At 41.6% G+C, this 22,370-nt stretch overlaps 1 protein-coding gene across 2 annotated transcripts in view; it reads right to left on the reverse strand.

The window, feature by feature from the left end:
• The window catches only part of LOC311109751 (nck-associated protein 1-like), a 58,644-nt gene extending 36,449 nt beyond the window's left edge, over nucleotides 1-22,195 (reverse strand). The window contains exons 1-8 of one of the 2 annotated variants that reach the window (XM_084152727.1): nucleotides 21,893-22,195; nucleotides 8,616-8,726; nucleotides 6,231-6,323; nucleotides 5,921-5,977; nucleotides 5,642-5,784; nucleotides 5,459-5,549; nucleotides 409-546; nucleotides 32-80 (exon numbers count right to left, since the gene is read on the reverse strand). In XM_084152727.1, the coding sequence (XP_084008853.1) occupies nucleotides 32-80; nucleotides 409-546; nucleotides 5,459-5,549; nucleotides 5,642-5,784; nucleotides 5,921-5,977; nucleotides 6,231-6,323; nucleotides 8,616-8,726; nucleotides 21,893-22,000 (790 nt within the window). In that variant the 5' untranslated portion in view covers nucleotides 22,001-22,195. The remainder of the gene's footprint in view (nucleotides 1-31; nucleotides 81-408; nucleotides 547-5,458; nucleotides 5,550-5,641; nucleotides 5,785-5,920; nucleotides 5,978-6,230; nucleotides 6,324-8,615; nucleotides 8,727-21,892) is intronic. The other variant, XM_084152728.1, reaches the window with a different exon arrangement.
• Between the last annotated feature and the right edge of the window lie 175 nt (nucleotides 22,196-22,370).

Below are 22,370 nucleotides of genomic sequence, written 5' to 3' on the forward strand. Positions count from 1 at the left end.
GTTAACTCAATAACTTGAGCAGTACACTTACACACAATCCATTTCTCCATACAGTCTAAGGAGAGGTATTCACAGGGCATCTAGAACAGAGACCAGAGGTTTGTCAGGATAAATGCAATTCAAATCAATTCACAGATGAAGTTTGAACTGAAAATATATTATTGGCCTGCTAATAATGTGGACTATAAAAACAGCTTGTCCAAAACATCTATGAACACAATTTTCAAAATGGCAGAGCTGGCTACTACATTTACAGAATGAGTAGAATAAATGGTGGAACACATGGCATGTCAACCAGATAAGGTGCTGGATGGGTGAGAGGTGTTAACTGATTGGTGTGAAGGTGGGTTTAGTAGCAGTTTAGTAGTTGTAGGGGCCTAGGGAGTTGACTGGGAAGTGGGCACTGACTGTGTCTGACTGGGCTGGGTTGAGCATGGTACTGGGGGCGCTAATCAGGCTCAGAAGCTGGGCGTTCCTCCACTGGTCTGCGGACAGGTTCCTCCTAGGGTAGACCATCTGCAGCGAGATGAGTGCGTCTGACAAAGACTGCATCGCCATCGGAACAGAAAGAGAAGGAGATTAATTGGAGGTACAGTGGCTTGCGAAAGTATTCACCCTCTTTTGCATTTCTCCTATTTTGTTGCCTTACAACCTGGAATTAAAATGGATTTTGGGGGGATTTGTATCATTTGATTTACACAACAGGCCTACCACTTTGAAGATGCAACATATTTTTTATTGTGAAACAAACAAGAAATAAGACAAAAAAACAGAACTTGAGCGTGCATAATTATTCACCCCCCCCAGGGTCAATACTTTGTAGAGCCACCTTTTGCAGCAATTACAGCTGCAAGTCTCTTGTGTATGTCTCTATAAGCTTTGCACATCTAGCCACTGGGATTTTTGCCAATTATTCAAGGCAAAACTGCTCCAGCAACATCAAGTTGGATGGGTTCCGCTGGTGTACAGCAATCTTTAAGTCATACCACAGATTCTCAATTGGATTGAGGTCTGGGCTTTGACTAGGCCATTCCAAGACATTTAAATGTTTCCCCTTAAACCACTCAAGTTTTGCTTTAGCAGTATGCTTAGGGTCATTGTCCTGCTGGAAGCTACATTTTAGTCTCATCTGACCAGAGTACCTTCTTCCATATATTTGGGGAGTCTCCCACATGCCTTTTGGCGAACACCAAAAGCAATGGCTTTTTTCTGGCCACTCTTCCGTAAAGCCCAGCTCTGTGGAGTGTACGGCTTAAAGTGGTCCTATGGCCAGATACTCCAATCTCCGCTGTGCAGCTTTGCAGCTCCTTCAGGGTTATCTTTGGTCTCTTTGTTGCCTCTCTGATTAATGCCCTCCTTGCCTGGTCCCTCTCTTGGCAGGTTTGTTGTGGTGCCATATTCTTTAAATTTTTTAATAATGGATTTAATGGTGCTCCGTGGGATGTTCAAAGTTTCTGATATTTTTTTTATAACCCAACCCTGATCTGTACTTCTCCACAACTTTGTCCCTGACCCCTTGCTCTCTGGGGCCTTTCAGAACAGGTGTATATATACTGAGATCATGTGACAGATCATGTGACACTTAGATTGCACACAGGTGGACTTTATTTAACTACAGTGGGGGAAAAAAGTATTTAGTCAGCCACCAATTGTGCAAGTTCTCCCACTTAAAAAGATGAGAGAGGCCTGTAATTTTCAGCATAGGTACATGTCAACTATGACAGACAAATTGAGAAAAAAAAATCCCGAAAATCACATTGTAGGATTTTTTATGAATTTATTTGCAAATTATGGTGGAAAATAAGTATTTGGTCACCTACAAACAAGCAAGATTTCTGGCTCTCACAGACCTGTAACTTCTTCTTTAAGAGGCTCCTCTGTCCTCCACTCGTTACCTGTATTAATGGCACCTGTTTGAACTTGTTATCAGTATAAAAGACTGTCCACAACCTCAAACAGTCACACTCCAAACTCCACTATGGCCAAGACCAAAGAGCTGTCAAAGGACACCAGAAACAAAATTGTAGACCTGCACCAGGCTGGGAAGAATGAATCTGCAATAGGTAAGCAGCTTGGTTTGAATAAATCAACTGTGGGAGCAATTATTAGGAAATGGAAGACATACAAGACCACTGATAATCTCCCTCGATCTGGGGCTCCACGCAAGATCTCACCCCGTGGGGTCAAAATGATCACAAGAACGGTGAGCAAAAATCCCAGAACCACACGGGGGGACCTAGTGAATGACCTGCAGAGAGCTGGGACCAAAGTAACAAAGCCTACCATCAGTAACACACTACGACGCCAGGGACTTAAATCCTGCAGTGCCAGACGTGTCCCCCTGCTTAAGTCAGTACATTTCCAGGCCCGTCTGAAGTTTGCTAGAGTGCATTTGGATGATCCAGAAGAGGATTGGGAGAATGTCATATGGTCAGATGAAACCAAAATATAACTTTTGGGTAAAAACTCAACTCGTCGTGTTTGGAGGACAAAGAATGCTGAGTTGCATCCAAAGAACACCATACGTACTGTGAAGCATGGGGGTGGAAACATCATGCTTTGGGGCTGTTTTTCTGCAAAGGGACCAGGACGACTGATCCGTGTAAAGGAAAGAATGAATGGGGCCATGTATCGTGAGATTTTTTGTGAAAACCTCCTTCCATCAGCAAGGGCATTGAAGATGAAACGTGGCTGGGTCTTTCAGCATGACAATGATCCCAAACACACCGCCCGGGCAACGAAGGAGTGGCTTCGTAAGAAGCATTTCAAGGTCCTGGAGTGGCCTAGCCAGTCTCCAGATCTCAACCCCATAGAAAATCTTTGGAGGGAGTTGAAAGTCCGTGTTGCCCAGCGACAGCCCCAAAACATCACCCCAAAACATCACTGCTCTAGAGGAGATCTGCATGGAGGAATTGGCCAAAATACCTGTGTCATTGCCAACAAAGGGTATATAACAAAGTATTGAGAAACTTTTGTTATTGACCAAATACTTATTTTCACCATAATTTGCAAATAAATTCATTAAAAATCCTACAATGTGTCACACCCTGGCTCTGGGACTCTATATGTTGAGCCAGGGTGTGTTCATTCTATGTGTTATATTTCTATGTTGGGGTTCTAGTTCTTCTGTTTCTTTGTTGGCCTGAGTGACTCCCAATCAGAGGCAACGAGTGTCAGCTGTGGCTGGTTGTCTCTGATTGGGAGCCATATTTAAACTGTCTGTTTTCCCTTGGTGTTTGTGGGTTTTTGTTCCAGTTGGTCATTGTTACCTAGGACGTTACGAGTCATTTTGTATCGTGTGTGCACTTTAACTACTTAAAGTATGTTCGCTCAACACGCTGCGCCTTGGTCCTCCTCTATTAACGACGATCGTGACAGAAAAACCGACCTCAACTGGACCAAGCAGCCTAGTGAGGAGCAGAGAGGGTGGACTTGGGAACAGTGGAGGAAGAGCTTCGACTGGGTCAAGCCGAATGAGGAGCTGAATGGCGGGAATTGGAAGCAGAAGAGCGAGAGTTGGGCGAGAACTATAGAGGCCTGGCCCACGGGGAAGAGAGACTCCCAGAAATTTTTTAGGGGGGGGGCTCACGACGTCGGGGCAGCAGGAGGCCGCGATAGAGCGGCCCAGCGGGTTGGCAGAGGAGGCCGCCAGGTTACGGGGGCCACTGGTCGAAGAGGGGATGGAAGGTGTAGAGGCACGGCGAGAGGTACTGGGGTGTGTTGCCAGTCCGGTCCGGCCTGTTCCTGATCCCCACGTAGGGCCAGTGGTGTGTGTTCCCAGTACGGTCCGGCCTGTTCCTGCCACTCGCACAAAGTCTACGGTAAGCGTCGCCAGCTCGGCCCGGCCTGTTCCTGCTCCCCGCACCAAGCCTGTGGTGCGCTTCGTCAGCCCGGTCCGGCCCGCTCCTGCTCCCCGCACCAAGTCAGTGGTGCGCGTCGTCAGCCCGGTCCGGCCCATTCCTGCTCCCCGCACCAAGTCAGTGGTGCGCTTCGTCAGCCCGGTCCGGCCCGCTTCTGCTCCCCGCACCAAGTCAGTGGTGCGCGTCGTCAGCCCGGTCCGGCCCATTCCTGCTCCCCGCACCAAGTCAGTGGTGCGCTTCGTCAGCCCGGTCCGGCCCGCTCCTGCTCCCCGCACCAAGTCAGTGGTGCGTTTCGTCAGCCCGGCTCGGCCCGTTCCTGCTCCCCGCACCAAGTCAGTGGTGCGCTTCGTCAGCCCGGTCCGGCCCGCTCCTGCTCCCCGCACCAAGTCAGTGGTGTGCGTCGTCAGTCCGGCACGGCCCGTGCCTGTTCCACTGGTGGCTGGTAAGGTACCGGTCAACTGCTCCACTACGGAGCTGAAGCTAACCGCTCCTGCTACGTCCAGTTCAGCTCCAGCCAGCGGGACCGGACCAGGGGCGCTATGGGGGGTTTATTGGAGGGTGGTGGGCAAGGCCGGAGCCAGAACCGCCGCCGAGGAGGAATGCCCAACCAGCCCTCCCCTGTTTTGTTTTAGTGGAGGCGCGGTCGCAGTCCGCGCCTTTAGGGGGGGGTACTGTCACACCCTGACTCTGGGACTCTATATGTTGAGCCAGGGTGTGTTCATTCTATGTGTTATATTTCTATGTTGGGGGTTCTAGTTCTTCTGTTTCTTTGTTGGCCTGAGTGACTCCCAATCAGAGGCAACGAGTGTCAGCTGTGGCTGGTTGTCTCTGATTGGGAGCCATATTTAAACTGTCTGTTTTCCCTTGGTGTTTGTGGGTTTTTGTTCCAGTTGGTCATTGTTACCTAGGACGTTACGAGTCGTTTTGTATCGTGTGTGTGCACTTTAACTAATTAAAGTATGTTCGCTCAACACGCTGCGCCTTGGTCCTCCTCTATTAACGACGATCGTGACACAATGTGATTTTCTGGATTTTTTTTCCTCATTTTGTCTGTCATAGTTGACGTGTACCTATGATGAAAATTACAGGCCTCTCTCATCTTTTTAAGTGGGAGAACTTGCACAATTGGTGGCTGACTAAATACTTTTTTCCTCCACTGTAATTATGTGACTTCTGAAGGTAATTGGTTGCACCAGATCTTATTTAGGGGCTTCATAGCAAAGGGGATGAATACATATGCACGTACCACTTTTCCGTTATTTATTTTTTAGAATTCTTTGAAACAAGTAATTTTTTTTATTTCACTTCATCAATTTGGACTATTTTGTGTATGTCCATTACATGAAATCCAAATTAAAATCAATTTAAATTACAGGTTGTAATGCAACAAAATAGGAAAAACGCCAAGGGGGATGAATACTTTTGCAAGGCACTGGCTGCTGACCATTTCTACAGGAATTTACTTGGTAGTTAATAGGAAATTGTGGACATTTATTACATGGTGGCGTCTATGCCGTATATGTAATAAAGTGCAATCTATTTTTTGTTTGTATATTAGTGTTACTGAGGAATATATTCACAGACGTCTAGTGTCTCACCTTCCCATGAGGGACAAACTCTTCCATCATCTTTTTCAGAGGATTCTCATAGTCCACGATCATTTGGCCCAGCCTTGGGTATTCCCTGTCACTGGGCGCGGAGGAGAGAAAGAAAAACACAGTCAAAAGACATCACATAATACATTTCACAGAGGATAGTCCTGCTCATAGCTCTAGCTGTACCTGGCCCCGTGTGTCATTTCATGGGCGTAGTTGTAGAGTCCAATGATTGCTTTTCGCTCTTCAATACGGGACAGTAACATCATTAGTGTAGTGTAGGTGACAACTAAGTCAAGGTAGTTCTTGGTGAGGTCAAAGTTAACCGTCTATAAAGACAGAATGAAAAACTTTAGTTAGCTTTGATTAGGATTATAGAAAAAGGTATAATCTCTTGAGGAGATTTGAAGAAGAAAAAAAAGTGTTACACCAAATAAAGGGAATTGTGGAAAGATGAATACTTACAACATCAAAGAAAACCTGGCAAGCGTCAATAGTGTTCAGCAATTCAGAAACATGGTCCTAGAAGAAATATAAAATTCATACTGTAACACTCATGTCTGGATTGTACAGGTGCAACATAGCTACATTGTATAGGGTTGTACAGGTGCAGCATTTTCTACCACTATTCAGAATAATGAAGAAATGGCTACTCAGACATTGATCTAGCCTAATTAGCACATATATAAAGCATATTACATTATGCTTATTATTACATTAATATACCTATCAAGTAGTTTAAAAAATGTTTATTTAAAAAAATGAATTTCCTTACCTTGAATTCCATGACATCCACAAATGTGAAGTAATATAGTGCTAGATTCTTTAGTATTTCAGACTTTTCTTTTTGAAGCTGTGTAAGCTGTTGCTGTAAATGTAGAAGAAACAACTTGTTAGGTCTCTCAAGGAGCATGTCAAGGTAGTCAGGTCAAACTTATCTGAAAGGTTCACTTCTTTCACCAGCAGTAAAACACCATGTCATTCTACTGGTTTGATGGTTGACATTTTACGGCACTATTATTTTGACAAAAGGTTCACTGATTTCTATGTTTCATTGCATATCTAACTTTTGAATTTTGCCAATGACCTCTTGAGTTGAGTAAACCATTTGTCAAATTGTACATGAACCTTGCATTAAGTTTAGACAGTTTTAGTTTTACTACACCAGTAAGCCTTTGGTACCATCTCCCAGATCTTATTAGCTAATGACTTTGTGACAAGAACCCGTAGGTACTGAGTGACTATCCAGTATTTTCTAAAGGATGGTTTATAGTATTGGTATGTATGACTCCAATATTACCATGAGCTATGCTTTATTGCCAAATCGAGACTAAATATTGGTCTATGTTTATCTAAATCAGCTCTAGCATTAGCTATATACAAGTATTCATTGTATTCTCTTAAATATATTATAGGACTGTCTTGTATGTCAGTAAAATGTTATAATGTTAATGCACCGATAAGTACATTTGCTCTGAAGTTAGTAAGTCATTTGAGGAGGTTAGGTTAACCAGAATACCCATGCCCCATATTACATTTCATGGAAGACCAATACAATAAAAACATTTTTCATTATTAATTCTAAACTTTTCTCTTCTGCAAAAATCAAAATACATTCTTAGTTGTTACATTTTCACGTGAACAATGCTCCAATCAAAATCTTAACCATACAATTCAATATTAGATTTTTTAGCTCGGCCAAATAGTTCTGACATAATATTGCCTCAGAGTTTAATAGCATGAGGGTAAAGGGGTTTAGCTTTTACATCTTTTCAAGACAAATTAGCAAGAACAAGTTTTTTTGTATTTGCATGTGCTACTTTCCCCACTGATAAACTGTGTTTACACAGCAAGCTCAATTCTAATACTTTTTTCCCACTAATTGCTCTTTTGACCAATCACATTAGATCTCCTACATCAGCTCTTTTTCAGAGCTGATCTGATTGGTCAAAAGATCAATTAGTGGCAAACATATCAGAATTGAGCTGCCTGTGTAAACGCAGCCTTAGGGGTAGTGTTACACAGGCAGCTCAATTCTGATATTTTTGCCACTAATTGGTCTTTTGACCAATCAGATCAAATGAAACAACTTAGATTGCTTTGCATAGTCTATCAGGATAAGAAGCAATAGGCTAGATGAGAACTAAAACTGTTCCACTACAAAAAGGCAGACTAAGCAAAGCTAAGCAAAGCAAAATGGGACTCCAAATAGTACAAACTTACCAATAAGAACAATCCAGAAAAAGCCAAGTTAAGCATGCAAAACATTGAACAAAAACAAAGAAAGAAACATAAGGGACATATTGACACAGTTAAACATAATTAAGCTCCATCATTCCAATAGACAGTTAGCTACACATTTCACACAAACACAACAAAGGCAAATAGTAAAAAGTAGCATATATATGACACCACAAATGTACAGTATACATAACGTACATACGGTATGACTATGTGATCATAAATTTAAAAGTTACACTTTTTAAATGATGACAGACTATTTCCTGGGACACCATGGCTAGAATCATTTTCATGAGTGTACAAAACATTATGAACACCTGCTCTTTCCATGACAGACTGACCAGGTGAATCCAGGTGAAAGATATGATCCCTTATTGATGTAAATTGTTAAATCCACTTCAATCAGTGTAGATGGTGAGGAGACAGGTTAAAGAAGGATTTTTAAGCCTTGAGACATGGATAGTGTAATGTGTGCCATTCAGAGGATGAATGGGTAAGACAAAATATTTAAGTGCCTTTGAACGGAGTATGGTAGTAGGTGCCACACACACCGGTTTGTGTCAAGAACTGCAACGCTGCTGGGTTTTTCATGGTCAACAGTTTCCTGTATGCATCAAGAAGGTATTCTTAATGTACTGTACATTCAGTGTATTTAAATTTAGCAAACGCTCTTATCCAGAGCGACTTACAGTAGTGAGTGCATACATTTTCATACTGTTTACCCGTGGGAATCGAACCCACAACCCTGGCGTTGCTAGCGCCATTGCTCTACCAACTGACTACATGGCAGTTACTGCCTCTGAACACTCACAGACAAAATCAATAACATTTATAACATTAATACAATATTTTGTTACACCAACTAGGCCTACTACATAAATAAGGAAGGTCATTTGAATAAACTTAAAACAGAACTTACATTATTGTTTCGTGTCTCTATTGCTGGGAATTTCCGTACGATAAACTTAACCGCCGACTCCAAGTTTTTGTCTACCAGGTATGACGGCTTTGCTTTGGGGTCCCCGCATGCCTAAAGTGGAGAGGGAACAGAACAAGAGAACAGAAACAGCTAAAAATGCTACAGCTACAGCAGTCATCTTTGAATACTGGCTGATTCTCATTGAGTGGCATTGTTAATCAAATAAGAAGGTTGTTAATGAAGTGCATGATTGACAGGATGAACAGGCAGAGTGAAAAGGGTTTGATTTTAGCTGAAAAATGGAGTGAGCAAATAGAGAGAGGAAAAAAAGAGAACAAACATTCTACGCAAGGTCTCCTGTTTAGGTCTTGTAATTTTAAAATGCCAACTGGAATCAATAGGTTAAATGCAGTTTGTTTTGTCCTAAATTATGATCAGTTTTCCATTGGGAAGCTCTCTACAAAGGGGATTGTTCTTAAAGGGGAAGTATACCTAAAACCAAACATTTCCCAAGTGATTCCATACATTGAAGATAGTTAGGTGGAGTTAAGACTTCTCCCCTTGCAGTCTAGAATTGGAAAGCTGCAAAAACGGGTCACGTGATTCATGATGTTTCTTTGTGCACTACCAACTCTGCTCTGTTGTCAGTCAAAGAGCTATTGTAGACTAATTCTTTATTTAATTGAAAGCATACGACCAAATTAGCTACTTTAAATCAAAAGCAGCATTGGTTTTGAGTCAGGAAATGTATACCTTTTCACTTAAAACTACTGTGATTATTTTATGTGGCCGACTGCAGCAACAGCGGAGATGGGTAACAACTGTGCATGTGCGCTCTTGTGGGGCAATTCGTAAAGTATTCAGACCCCTTCCCTTTACCAAAAAATTTCTGCCGCATTGAAGGTCCCCAAGAACACAGTGGCCTCCATCATTCTTAAATGGAAGAAGTTTGGAACCACCAAGACTCTTCCTAGAGCTGGCAGCCCAGCCACATTGACCAATCGGGGGAGAAGGGCCTTGGTCAGGGAGGAGGTAACCAAGAACCCGATTGTCACTCTGACAGAGCTCCAGAGTTCCTCTGTGGAGATGGGAGAACATTCCAGGAGGACAACCATCTCTGCAATCAAGCCTTTATGGTAGAGTGGCCAGACGGAAGCCACTCCTCAGTAAAAGGCACATGACAGCCTGCTTGGAGTTTGCTAAAAGGCCCCTAAAGGACTCTCAGACCATGCGCAACAAGATTCTCTGGTCTGATGAAACCAAGATTGAACTTTTTGGCCTGAATGCCAAGCGTGATGTCTGGAGGAAACCTGGCACCATCCCTACGGTGAAGCATGGTGGTGTCAGCATCATGCTGTGGGGATGTTTTTCAGCGGCAGGGACTGGGAGACTAGTCAGAATCGAGGGAAAGATGAACAGAACAAAGTACAGAGAGATCCTTGATGAAAACCTGCTCCAGAGAGCTCAGGACCTCAGACTGGGGTGAAGGTTCACCTTCCAACAGGACAACGACCCTAAGCCCACAGCCAAGACATCGAAGGAGTGGCTTCAGGACAAGTCTCTGAATGTCCTTGAGTGGCCCAACTAGCCCCCGGACTTGAACCCGATCGAACATCTCTGGAGAGACATGCAAATAGCTGTACAGCGACGCTCCCCATCCAACCTGACAGCGCTTGAGAGGATCTGCAGAGAAGAATGGGAGAAAGTCCCCAAATACAGGTGTGCCAAGCTTGTAGCGTCATACCCAAAGAAGACTTGAGGCTGTAATCGCTGCCAAAGGTGCTTCAACAAAGTACTGAGTAAAGGGTCTGACTACTTATGTATATGTGATATTTCCGTTTTTTTTTTATACATTTGCAAACATTTCTAAAAACCTGTTTTTGCTTTGTCATTATGAGGTATTGTGTGTAGATTGATGAGGAAATAAAGATTTTAATCCATTTTAGAATAAGGCTGTAATGTAACAAAATGTGGAAAAAGTCAAGGGGTCTGAATAATTTCCAAATGCACTGTATATGTCCTTATTTGGAGCTTGACGTCACAGATGCAAGTTTTATTGGGGGGGCTGCACTTTAAATAAGAAATTTTGGGAAGAAGGCACAAAGTTTCACTCTTTTCCGTTGAAAGATACAGACAGATGCAGAAGATGGCTAGTAGCGATAAAAACAGTAAATACTATGCAAACATTCCTACAGCCAATATTGCAAATCTACATGTGTAGTAAGCACTTCATCGACAATGACTACGAAAGAGACATACAATCGGCAATGATGGGAACAAAACACTGAAGAAAACTCAAAGATACAGTTGTTCCTTCTGTATTCCCATGGACTGGATCCTGTGCCATGCCAAAATACAGTGGCGCTTTTGAGAAAAGTGTAAATTCGAGAGTGCAGAGGTATGTAGTCTAATCATTGCAGTTCATATTGATCTTATTGTGTTGTAACCATTGCACCATATCATGTAGACATAGCCTAGTCGCTCTACCGGTTAGCACTTGTGCCCTGTCTTTATGACAAGGGGGTTGAGGAGATACAGTAATTGTGTCACCTTACATTGCAGAATAAAAATGAAAAGGTGTTGTTGCATTTTAATTACTTAGGATCTTGTCTACTCGCTTTTTTAAAATAATCATTATCTCCTATGTCTGATGTGTTGGCTAGCCATGTTTGCATTACATTTGTTCATGCTTTTAAGCACTGTATATCCTTGCGTGAAATACATGGCCCCAGGAACCACCTGGGGTAGGCCTATTTGGATGCATGTAGTCTGGTCTATTGTGTAATCGTAACCCCAACCTCCCCTATCGATAGTGGCCATGAGTATCCTAACAATATAATTACTTTTAGCCCCATGGCCATAAAACAATCATTACGATTATAAACATGGCATCACATTATACTTGTGTTAGGATGTAAGTTTTTGTTTGTCAATACACATAATAATTTGGCATATAACCCAAATGATATCAACAGTCAATACCTTTCATTATTTGCATTTCAGGCAACTGTATAGCCTTGTGTGGAAAACGTAGCCACGGGAACCACCTGGGGTATAGGATTTCTCATAGTCTGGTCTATTGTTTATTTGTAACTCCCTGCCCCTGTCAATAGGGGCCATGAGTATCCTAACAATTTAATTAAGTTTAGCACAATGGCCGTTACAAAAAGGTTTTATAGGTTAGTAAACATAGCATCACTTGACTGTGTTTGGGTGGAAGTTTTTCTTTGCCAATACACATAATACTAATCTGGTATATAATACTGATAATGTGGACAGGGAACAAGCTACACCTGCCAGTGGTACTTGAATAACTTGATAAACCTAATTTACTTTACGTAAGTATTTTTATTATAAAATGTATCACGCATGTACATCACATTTTGAATACATTATGTCTAGCATAATATAAAGTACCATATTTCCTGTTACAACATAAGCTACCTGTATTTTGTGAAACACAAAAATGATCATTTAGAATAAGTCTGTGTGTACCATGTAAACATGTCTAACTGTACTCTGCATTAATAGTGTAGGTGAGAAACACTTCAAGGCGGTGTTCCCAAAACAGTCCAAGCAGTGGGTGGGCAAAAATATTCTAAAAATAAATGAATAAAAAAACTGTTGCAGTTCAGGGAGAAACTGGTTGACCAGGTGCTGGAGAGGCAACAAGATACAATGGTGGTTTACAGGAATCCTTCATCCCACCTGCCCAAGCCAACTGTAATCTTCCAGCCACCATTACCAGAGGAGAAACTTGAGAAAGGACCTGGTTAGAAGATATCACTCCAGGATAAACAAGTAGACACAAACAAAGACTTTTGGGATGCACATACATTATGTTGTATAGTAGTTTTTATATTTTTTTATATGTAACTATACAATGTTTGAATGTTTTGTATACCAGTTTTTGTGACAAAAATATATTACAATACTTGCTTTATTGGTCCATTTGCATGGATATTCTTTATGTTTGCAGTCACAGTACCTAACCTTTACCTAACCTAACATTTTTGTGTATGGGTGGTCCCGGGGATCGAACCCACTACCTTGGCGTTACAAGCGCCGTGCTCTACCAGCTGAGCTACAGAGGACCACTGGATTACAGCTGTATTGCACCTGGATTGTGTAACATTTGCCCATTATTCTTTTCAATATTCTTCAAGCTCTGTCAAATTGGTTGTTGATCATTGCTAGACAACCATTTTCAGGTCTTTCCATAGATTTTAAAGTAGATTTACATCAAAACCGTAACTCTGCCACTCAGGAACATTCACTGTCTTCTTGGTAAGCAACTCCCGTGTAGATTTGGCCTTGTGTTGTAGGGTTATTGTCCTGCTGAAAGGTGAATTCATCTCCCAGTGTCTGGTGGAAGGCAGACAGAACCAGGATTTCCTCTAGGATTTTTTATCCTGATAAACTCCCCAGTCTTTAAAGATTACAAGCATACCCATAACCAGTGGCGGCTCCTGAAAAAATTCTCAGGGGGGGCAATTTTTCTGATGATTTAGGTGACCTACACACATTTTAAAAAAGATATGTCCAGCAACAACATGAAGACAGGGGCAGCATATAAGTCAATACTGATATACACATTACTTGCTTCAAAAAGGCCTCATGGTTGAATTGGAAATATGTGCACCTGAGCATAATTCACAACAAGCAAGCAGGAGCTTTTGATAGAGGCTACTGAAAACATTGATGCAAGTTATTGGTAATAGGAAATGTTTATACACGTCCATATTCTGCCCTCTTGTATAGATTTGTGAAAATGAACAGTGATAGACATTTTGCCTGAAAACAGAATTTGAAAATAATTTCTAGAAAAGGTAAACACAGCTATCTGTATGGCTTTGTAAAAATGAACAACCATATTCTGGCCAATTGTATAGATTTGTAAATATGAACAACCATATTCTGGCCAATTGTATAGATTTGTAAAAAAAAAGTTTTACTTTTTTTAAAATGAAAAATAACTATTTTAAACAACATCAACTGTGAACTGATTTGGGCGTGTGTGTGTTAAAGAGACAGACAGGGAGGGACAAAGAGAGAGAGAGGCTACATTACTTGTACTGAAACTGTTCTCTTCTCTCTTTCAATGCAGCAAAGCGGTCAATGACTTTCTCATTGAAATCAGGCATAAAATTCAGCTGATGCACATAGCAATGCACGTAATGGGCATTCTTGAAATGCTCACGTACCTTTTGCTGCACACCAGCCTTCTCTCCCCTCATCACACTGGCTCCATCGTAAGCTTGCGCAATGAGTTTGACTCTCAGTTTCAGTCTCTCCAAAAGCACACTGGCGATTGAGACTGAGGTTGATTCCGAGATGGGAAGGAACTCAAAAAAGCGCTCCTGCACTCTGTGGTTGCTATCTATGTACCTCAGCACCAGCTGTGTATGTGTAGAAACGTCCGTGGTCTCGTCAGCTTGGATAGCTACGAAGTTCGCCGACTTCACCTCCTCCACGATATGTTCCCTCATGACCGCTAGCATACACTCCAGTAGCTCGTTTTGAATGGTCTTTGATGTGAACTTCTTTCAAAGAGACAATCGAGTTGCACTGAACGCTATAGCCATCTTGATAGTAGTACGTGAATTGATTGACGCTGCTACCCGCTCTTTTCTTAGTTACGTTCATGGTTATGTTACGTATGACGAAAGCGCGTAAGTGCAAGCCCTCAGAAACCCATAGAGATTGTATTGAAAGCTCTGATATTTGAAAAAAAAAGATTTTACATGAGAGGCTATGAGAGACTTCTGGGCGATTTTCAACCTGACTGAAATCGCCCCAAAACGGGCGGGGCCATTTGAAGCACGACTTTAGCCTGATTGGACATTTAGTGGCAGATCAGACGTCTAGATTAGAACACTGATAACTACTGTTGCCGTGATATAATTGATTAGAAAAAAAATCCCTTGCTTTTCCCGTTTGGCAGTGCGTCGCCCATATCGCCCTAATGAACACACCGCCCCTGCCCATAACATGATGCAGCCTCCACTATGCTTGAACATATGGAGAGTGGTACTCAGTAATGTGTTGTATTGGATTTGCCCCAAACATAACACTTTGTATTCAGGACAAAAAGTTAATTGATTTGCCACATTCTTTGCAGTATTACTTTAGTGCCTTGTTTCAAGCAGGATCAATGTTTTGGAATATTTGTATTCTGTACAGGCTTCCTTCTTTTCACTCTGTCAATTAGTGAGTCCATGCAACTTATTATGTGACTTGTTAAGCACATTTTTACTCCTGAACTGATGTAGGCTTGACTTAACAAAGGGGTTGAAAACTTATTGACAGCTTTTCATTTTTAATTCATTTGTAAACATTTCGAAAAACATAATTCCACTTTGACATTATGGGATATTGTGTGTAGGCCAAATACAATATTTTTGGTGCAATTTAATCAATTTTAAATTCAGGCTGTAACACTATAAAATGTAAGTTATGAAAGTATTTGATAGTACTTTGATTTTTTTAAATAAATGCTAATTCAGCCATAAGCTTTCAATAAAACAAAGAATGTGCCTCTCTTTGATTGACAGCAGAGTTTGCAGTGCACAAAGACACGTCACGTGACCCGTTTTAGCAGCTTTCCCGTTCTAGACTGCAGGGAGAGAGAGAGGGATAAGGAAAACTCCACCAAGCTAGTTTCAATGCATGGAATCACCTGGGACATTTAACATGGTGTAAAAGCGGGCATGCGTTTTGGGTACACGTGTCATAAGGTGAACAGGATGCTGTGCATGCATGTGTTGTCATCACAGAGGTTAATAATGATACAGTGTCCACACACCATAGGGTTTAGTAACTAACTGGAATACTATACCACAATCATTGGAGGAAGTAGGCTTACATATGAAAACGGTGGGCAGTCAAACATCAGGGTCATGTTCATTAGGGCACACAACAGAAAACATTGAAACATGTTTTTAAGTTGAAAGCGTTACGCCCACAGAAAGCGAAAATTAGTGTCCAAGAAGTCCCTCCTTGTTTCAGTCCGTTTTCTTCCGTTTGATGCCTAAAGGACATGACCCTAATTGTAACCTACACAACCTTACTGTATTAATGTCAGACTTCCACCTTATCAAGCCTGAATAACCTAACAGTACAGCATGACAACCATGCACTGTTTGCTTTCATTTTGCATGGTGTTGCAATCAATTTGAAATGCCAAAATGAAAATACACAGAATGATACACACTAGCCTCTGTAGGTGACGTGTCCTCATCCACTATAAAGCCAGTCATCGTTGGTCAACAATGAATTGGCAATAACAATATCACACCTTTAAAAAGTAACACGCATTCAATTAGACAGTTAAGCTCTCTCTTCGTATTTAAAACAGTGATTGGATTAACTGGTTGAACTGGCTAATGTGGCTCTGTGGGGTGTCAAGCTTTCTAATGCTGTCCTGGTGTTGCCTACAGTAGGGTTGTCACGATACCAGTGTCGTGATATTCAGAAGTATTATGGCAAAGAAACAAAACATGAAGCAGACTTAAAGCTCAGACACACCGGTAGGATTGTCAAATATTTGCCTGCCGACAGTACTTAGCACCTCTGAACAGAGTGTCCGCAGTCAATCTCTTTTGTGTTCACACCGCAATGACCTTGGTCATCAGCCACTCAGCCTTGTTAAAATACTCCAAGCCAGAAGGTGGCAGTAGCGTTGTTTGGCAATGCATATCCGTTCGTATTGCTTATGGCCTTGATTCCAAGCTACCTGCGCTAATGTTGCTATTTTGCAGAAAGCCCTTGTTGATACTAACCAGATGGCCACAGCTAGATAACTACATAGCAAGATGACGAATAAACACTTTTAATTCACTCTCCATAGTCCCATACTGCCAGTGCCAGCCCATAGCCAAATGTTTAGCCAGATAGCAAACGTTAGCATATTCGCTAGCTAGCACAACATAGCTAGCTAGCCAGCCAAGGACTCTGCACTAACTCGGCAGCTAACACAGGCAGCTGTTTCATGGAAACTAGCTAATCCATTGTGATTTAATTATAATGTTAATACTAGCTACAGTGGTTAGCTAGCTTGGAGGAAGTATTTAGTGTTGTGTGCACTTAGCTAGCTACCATCCCATAGCCTACATTGCATATGAGCGGGCGGCAGGTAGCTTAGTGGTTAAGAGCGTTGTGCCAGTAACCGAAAGGTCGCTGGTTCTAATCCCCGAGCCGACTAGGTGAAAAATCTGTCGATGTGCCCTTGAGCAAGGCACTTAACCCTAAATGCTCATGTAAGTCGCTCTGGATAAGAGCGTCTGCTAAATGACAAAAATAAAATATAAATAAAATAAAAATATGAAGTGTGACTGGCTCATGTATGGAGAAAATGCCCTCTTTTGTCATTTTTTTATTGACTCCCCCACGTGGGGGTTCGTGCTCTCTGATTGGCTCAAAGTCAAGTTGTTGGCCACTGACGAGTATTGCGATTCTACAAGTAGAATCAGTAGGTTCGTCGTTACCGGGTCGGCAGGCAGTAGGTACCGCTTTTGTTCTAGCAAGAGAAGGAGGGCCTCCCATTGTGATAAGTACCTATCGGCAGTTAGATTCTCTGTGTATTTCATGCTTTACGTTCTAGAGGAAAACAGTCCTAATGTTGGAAACAAACAGCCTTATGTTGTCACCCAGAGTCACATTTGTTTATTTCCCAAGATATAGCACAGCAAGCTCTTAAAGGACCAAAGAGTTTAGTCTGCTTTGAGTTTTCCATAGAAAATGTAGCATAGTAGTATTGTGACACTGGTATTGTGACGACCCTAGCCTACAGGTGCAGTTAGTATGGATGATGTTGCTAGCGACATAACAGCAGTCTTGATTTGAGAAAGAGGGGCGATACGAAGATCTGAGACAAAACAGAGAGCATGTAGGTCTAAAAGAGTGCCATTAGGTGTATTTTTTGTTCAACAAATAGGCTATAAAGTTACAACATGAATGGCATGCAAGTATCTAGACTATACTACACATATAGGCTAGGTGGTTTGCAATGCACAACTACTGAAGGACGAGGACTTAAGAAGACTGGGAGAGAAAAGTACAACATGAAACACGCTGCTTCTCAAAACACACAGCCACACACAGTAGCTGTCAATCAAAAGCCTTTCTAATATAAAACTCTGCCAATGTTTCCTCTACCGCTGCAATGTGAAGGCAAATTAGTCTGCCCTTCAAGACCATTTTTCTGGCAACAGCTCAATGAGATGGGAAACAAAAGCGTTCCGATTTGGCAACACAGACCTCTTATAGCAGCCGTACAACACTATGTGCTAAGGCACTGTGGTTAACATAGAGAGGGGGTCATGAAACATGAGACTAGGCAGAAGGCGATAGGAAAGGAAGGTTGAGATTTAGGGGAAGGCAAAAAGCTGTGCAAACCTTCCAAACTTGTCCTTGCTGGGGGAGAAGCATTGTAACAGAAAGAGAGAAAGGTATACATCAACACAGGATCTAAAGTAACTAACATGCATATCTAATTGAAAACAACTGGTTTTGGAGATAACTGTAACATATTAGAATGTAGAATTATACAGGCCTAGGACTTAGGCCTATGTTATGCCACATAGGGGGGGAAGTTATCCTTCTTACTAGCCCTACATTATGTAGGCCTATGTGGCTGTCCCAAACTGTCGTTCATTCTCACTGATGCTATTAATTATGATGTAGTCTACGTTGTCCCTACTATAAGAACCTTGACCTCCAGGAGTGGGGTGCTCTGTAAGCTTCTCTCTGTCTAGCCTATAGGCTCCCTGAGGACACGGAAGGAACAGCATGCAAGAGAAGCATAAATCAACAGTCATCTTATTTCAAGGCTGTTCAATAGCAACATGGTCTCATACAAAAGCAAAAAGGGGAGAATCATTGTCATCAAGTAGTAGTATAAGGTTACCATTCTCTGCCACTACTTGGATAGTGAAGACACTGAACATTCCTTATTCAGCCAAAGTTAAACAACTCTCTTGAGCCAATATATAGGACTAAGGACCTAAATCCTACAGCTTCCCAGTGTAAATTAGGTACTGTACAACTCACACACTGACTATTAAATGGTCTAATTAAATGTGGGGAAATCTTAGCCTAATTACAGAAAAATCACAACAACAAAAAAATATAAAACGGGGCTAATAGATTAAGATGAATACATTTTCTCATCTTTGTCAGCATCTCTCTGAAAGCTAGTTGCCAAGCAACATGACTACTAAATGATTAAAGTGATGATTAAAGTTCTCCAGACGCCTTGAGGTTTTAGAGAAACAATTAGCCTATAGCCTAACTTGATCTAACCTAAATAGCCTAATATCAACAATAGCCTACAACATTCCAAGTGAGAATGGCCATCATGGGAATAGAGAATATGTCAAATGGAGACATAGGCCTAACCACAACAGTATGATCAGAAGATTAGCCTAAAAAAAGATCAGCCTAAAACCGTAGTTGGGGGGGGGGGGAAATCTGCACCTGTTACCTACATTTTCACATCACAGAATGGTGATAGTATCCTAGTGAAACTACTGCATGATTGTGTGGATAAGACAGTTTGCCTGACTCAATAAATTGGATTATGGCCTACACTTCGCAGCCAGGAGAGTGAATAGAATAGAAGCATCACATGGCTGACACTGGGCTCCGACACAGTCCTGTTGCTATGGTTCAGAAGGACAGAGACTGGCCGGGCAGGCCAACAGCTCACTATGCCTCATTCACACTATAGGCCTACAGCCAGACCAAGCTGAGCTATAGGCCTGTATTGGGCTTGCCTGGTTACAAATCCACCATAGTTGCTAGAACTGTGATGGAAACGACAATATGAAAATAAAATAATCTGAGCCAGCACAGTACAGTTCGGGTAGGCACTGTGTAGGGATGGACACGTTTATCCGGATATCCGAATGGACGTTACTATTCGATTACTTGAGTGACTGCCAAATGATTATTTGGTATGTTACTTTGGTGTTGATTTTACAGATACAATCCATAACATGTCCTGCCATTCAATAGAGAGCAATAGTAATGGCGTATTTTTGTAGGCACTACTCCGCCATGGCTCGTTGGCCAAAGCTTATGGGGAAATTAATATTTATGGGGGATAAACGCCGAAAATAAGGTTTGTGGTAAACACAGGTTTAGGAGATTGTTTTGTTCTATGAGATACCGTATGTAACCACTCTGAAATTCATAAACAGAGCTTTGGATGCAAGGACTGACCATTCATAATATCAAAATTATAGTTTTAACCATGTTGAGGCTATAGGCCTACAGTTTATTCTTTACAATTACATTGTTAACAAACAGTGGAGTAAAACAAGCTTATATTTTGGGTTCTGATAGGGTTGAGTTGAACTAAGCTCATGAGGGATTTTTTTGTTATATTCCTCAAGAATTATTGAGCATGACATTAACGCTTGTCCGCTTGGCAAGTTTTTAAAAAATTGTTGGACAAGCAGATTATAGATTGTCCGTATGGACAGTAAAAAAGTCACGCAAAAATCAATGTCAAACAATTAGGCTACTCCGATCAGAACTGGATCAAAGTGTTCTCCGGATGTGATGTGTTGCGCACTGTCCTGCCAATCTCTGCAGAGTGCATCGGAATATAATTATTGTAGGCCTGCATTGACAGGCACAAGCAGTCTTTCAATCCTGCAGTCACGAGACACGCATGTGCACGTGTTGATATTCATTGCTAGTTAGTGAGTTGTTTGCCCAGTTAGAGAACATTTTTGGTCTGCAATGGAAAAGTCAAGGTGTGTGCATCACCTGCGTGTGTGCCAGTGCAAGTGGGCCGTTGCCAGAGAGAGAGAGAGAGAGACATTGCAGCAGCATGTAAAATATTACAACAGATTAACTTGATTCAATTCAAAGCATATTGTGTAGTTTGGCTGGTTATCTTGCTAGTTAACTATTTAGCTATTAGCATGTATTCATGTAATTGTCGTGTGTGACTCTAACCCTAACCCTGGCTGAAACTAATCCTGGACCTGCGTGAGTAGCGGGTCCAAGATCTAGGACCAAAGCACCATGTATTTATGGCAGCGCGAACCGCGCTGAACTTTTTTGCCCATTGTAAACAAGCTAGCTCGCTAACGTCATGTAGAATGTGCATCTTCCTAGTCGCACCCTGAAACTGTTACTTTCAGGTCTTTTGAAAGCAAACGTATTCTGTAGAATACTCACAAACACTCCAGAAAACCGAACCAGGGTACCGAATTTCATATGTGTAAACGCCCTAAATATAAAAAGAGAAACATAATCTAAGTGTCTCCATCTAAATACACTTACTAAGAAAGTATATTGAATGTCACAATGTAGCCAAGTATCTGTACGTTGTCTGTCCCTGCGTGGGGATAAAATTATGCATCAGTTGGGAAATAGCCAGGGCCTATGACAAAACAAAGGTAAACAATTCAGTATTTCAATGGGCTTTACAATAACTGCTCAATAAGCATGGACAGTCAGTGTCATAACTTCTATTGTCTAATATTTCCCATTGCAATGGCATTTTTGCCATTTACTTAGCTATGTGAATCTACTGTTAATATCAAAATATTCATATAATATAATTTGTTGACTGTGATGAGTGAGTGTGAGAGTGTGCTGATATCTAGCTAGCAGGGCTGGAAATTGCTAGGGACCTCACGATACGATATTATCACGATACTTAGGTGCCAATATGATATGTTTTGCGATTCTCACTACTTTGTATGTATTGTGATTCTATACTGTGATTTTATTGTGATTCGATGTTCCAAACATATTGTTCACCATATGTCTGCTGCAGAGGGACAAGAGAGAGCCATGAGAAAACTAGTTTTGATCAGTCATGGAAATAAAAGTGCTGAAAACATATTGCGATATTGTCAAAACGATACGATATATCGTCAAAAATAATATCCCGATATGTAACTGTATACATTCTATGCTATCTATGATATCAACGTCGATATTAGACCATACAGAATGCCGTTTCTGGCTATGCACCCACCCGAGCTCTCTGACTAACTAGCTAACGTTAGCTACTACAAGATGAGGACGACTAACTAGCAGTCTGGCTACCATTACAAACAGGCTAGCTAGCATCAAGGCCTTCGCACTGATTCCTGACCATTCCCGATGCTTTGCACCACAGTCATGTATATTATTAGAACTAAACACAGGTTTCTATTTACTTACCTAAGAATGGAGGCATGTATATATATTCTTAACTAAGGCACGTGTGCATGATTTCGTTATTAAATGTAACACAGACATATCTTAGTTACCTTTTTGATGTTATAGATCCGGGTGAGCATCCCGATTCCCCTGTCGTTAAGGATGGTGAATTTCTCTGCCAGCTTTTGCTGGCTCGGCTGCATTACCCCCCGTGACATTTTACTTGTTCAAGGTGTTCCTCAAACCAAAATGTGTCCTGTATCTTCGCAGTATAATGTTGATATATAATAAATACTTGGTATAATAAAAATCGTTTTGTAGTTTTAGAATTCGTCCATTTTCAAGGAAAACATCAAGGCTAACAAACCCACACTCCACCCCGCTGTCTCCCTGTTTCTTCTTTTTTTTTCGCTGCCTAGGTGTTGCCCCCTCTCAGAACGAGGCTGCTTCCTGCAACACGACTCTGTTCACGTGACACAATTCCATTCATATTTCCCATTTGTATTACCATGACAGGTGGTAGCCGGATAGCTAGCGTTCGGAAAAACGTTCGTTTGCAATAAAACGCGAGCACTTCTTTGGATTTAA

The sequence above is a fragment of the Coregonus lavaretus genome, assembly GCF_964263955.1.
Source record: "Coregonus lavaretus genome assembly, chromosome: 35".
In the NCBI taxonomy this organism is placed as follows: domain Eukaryota; kingdom Metazoa; phylum Chordata; class Actinopteri; order Salmoniformes; family Salmonidae; genus Coregonus; species Coregonus lavaretus.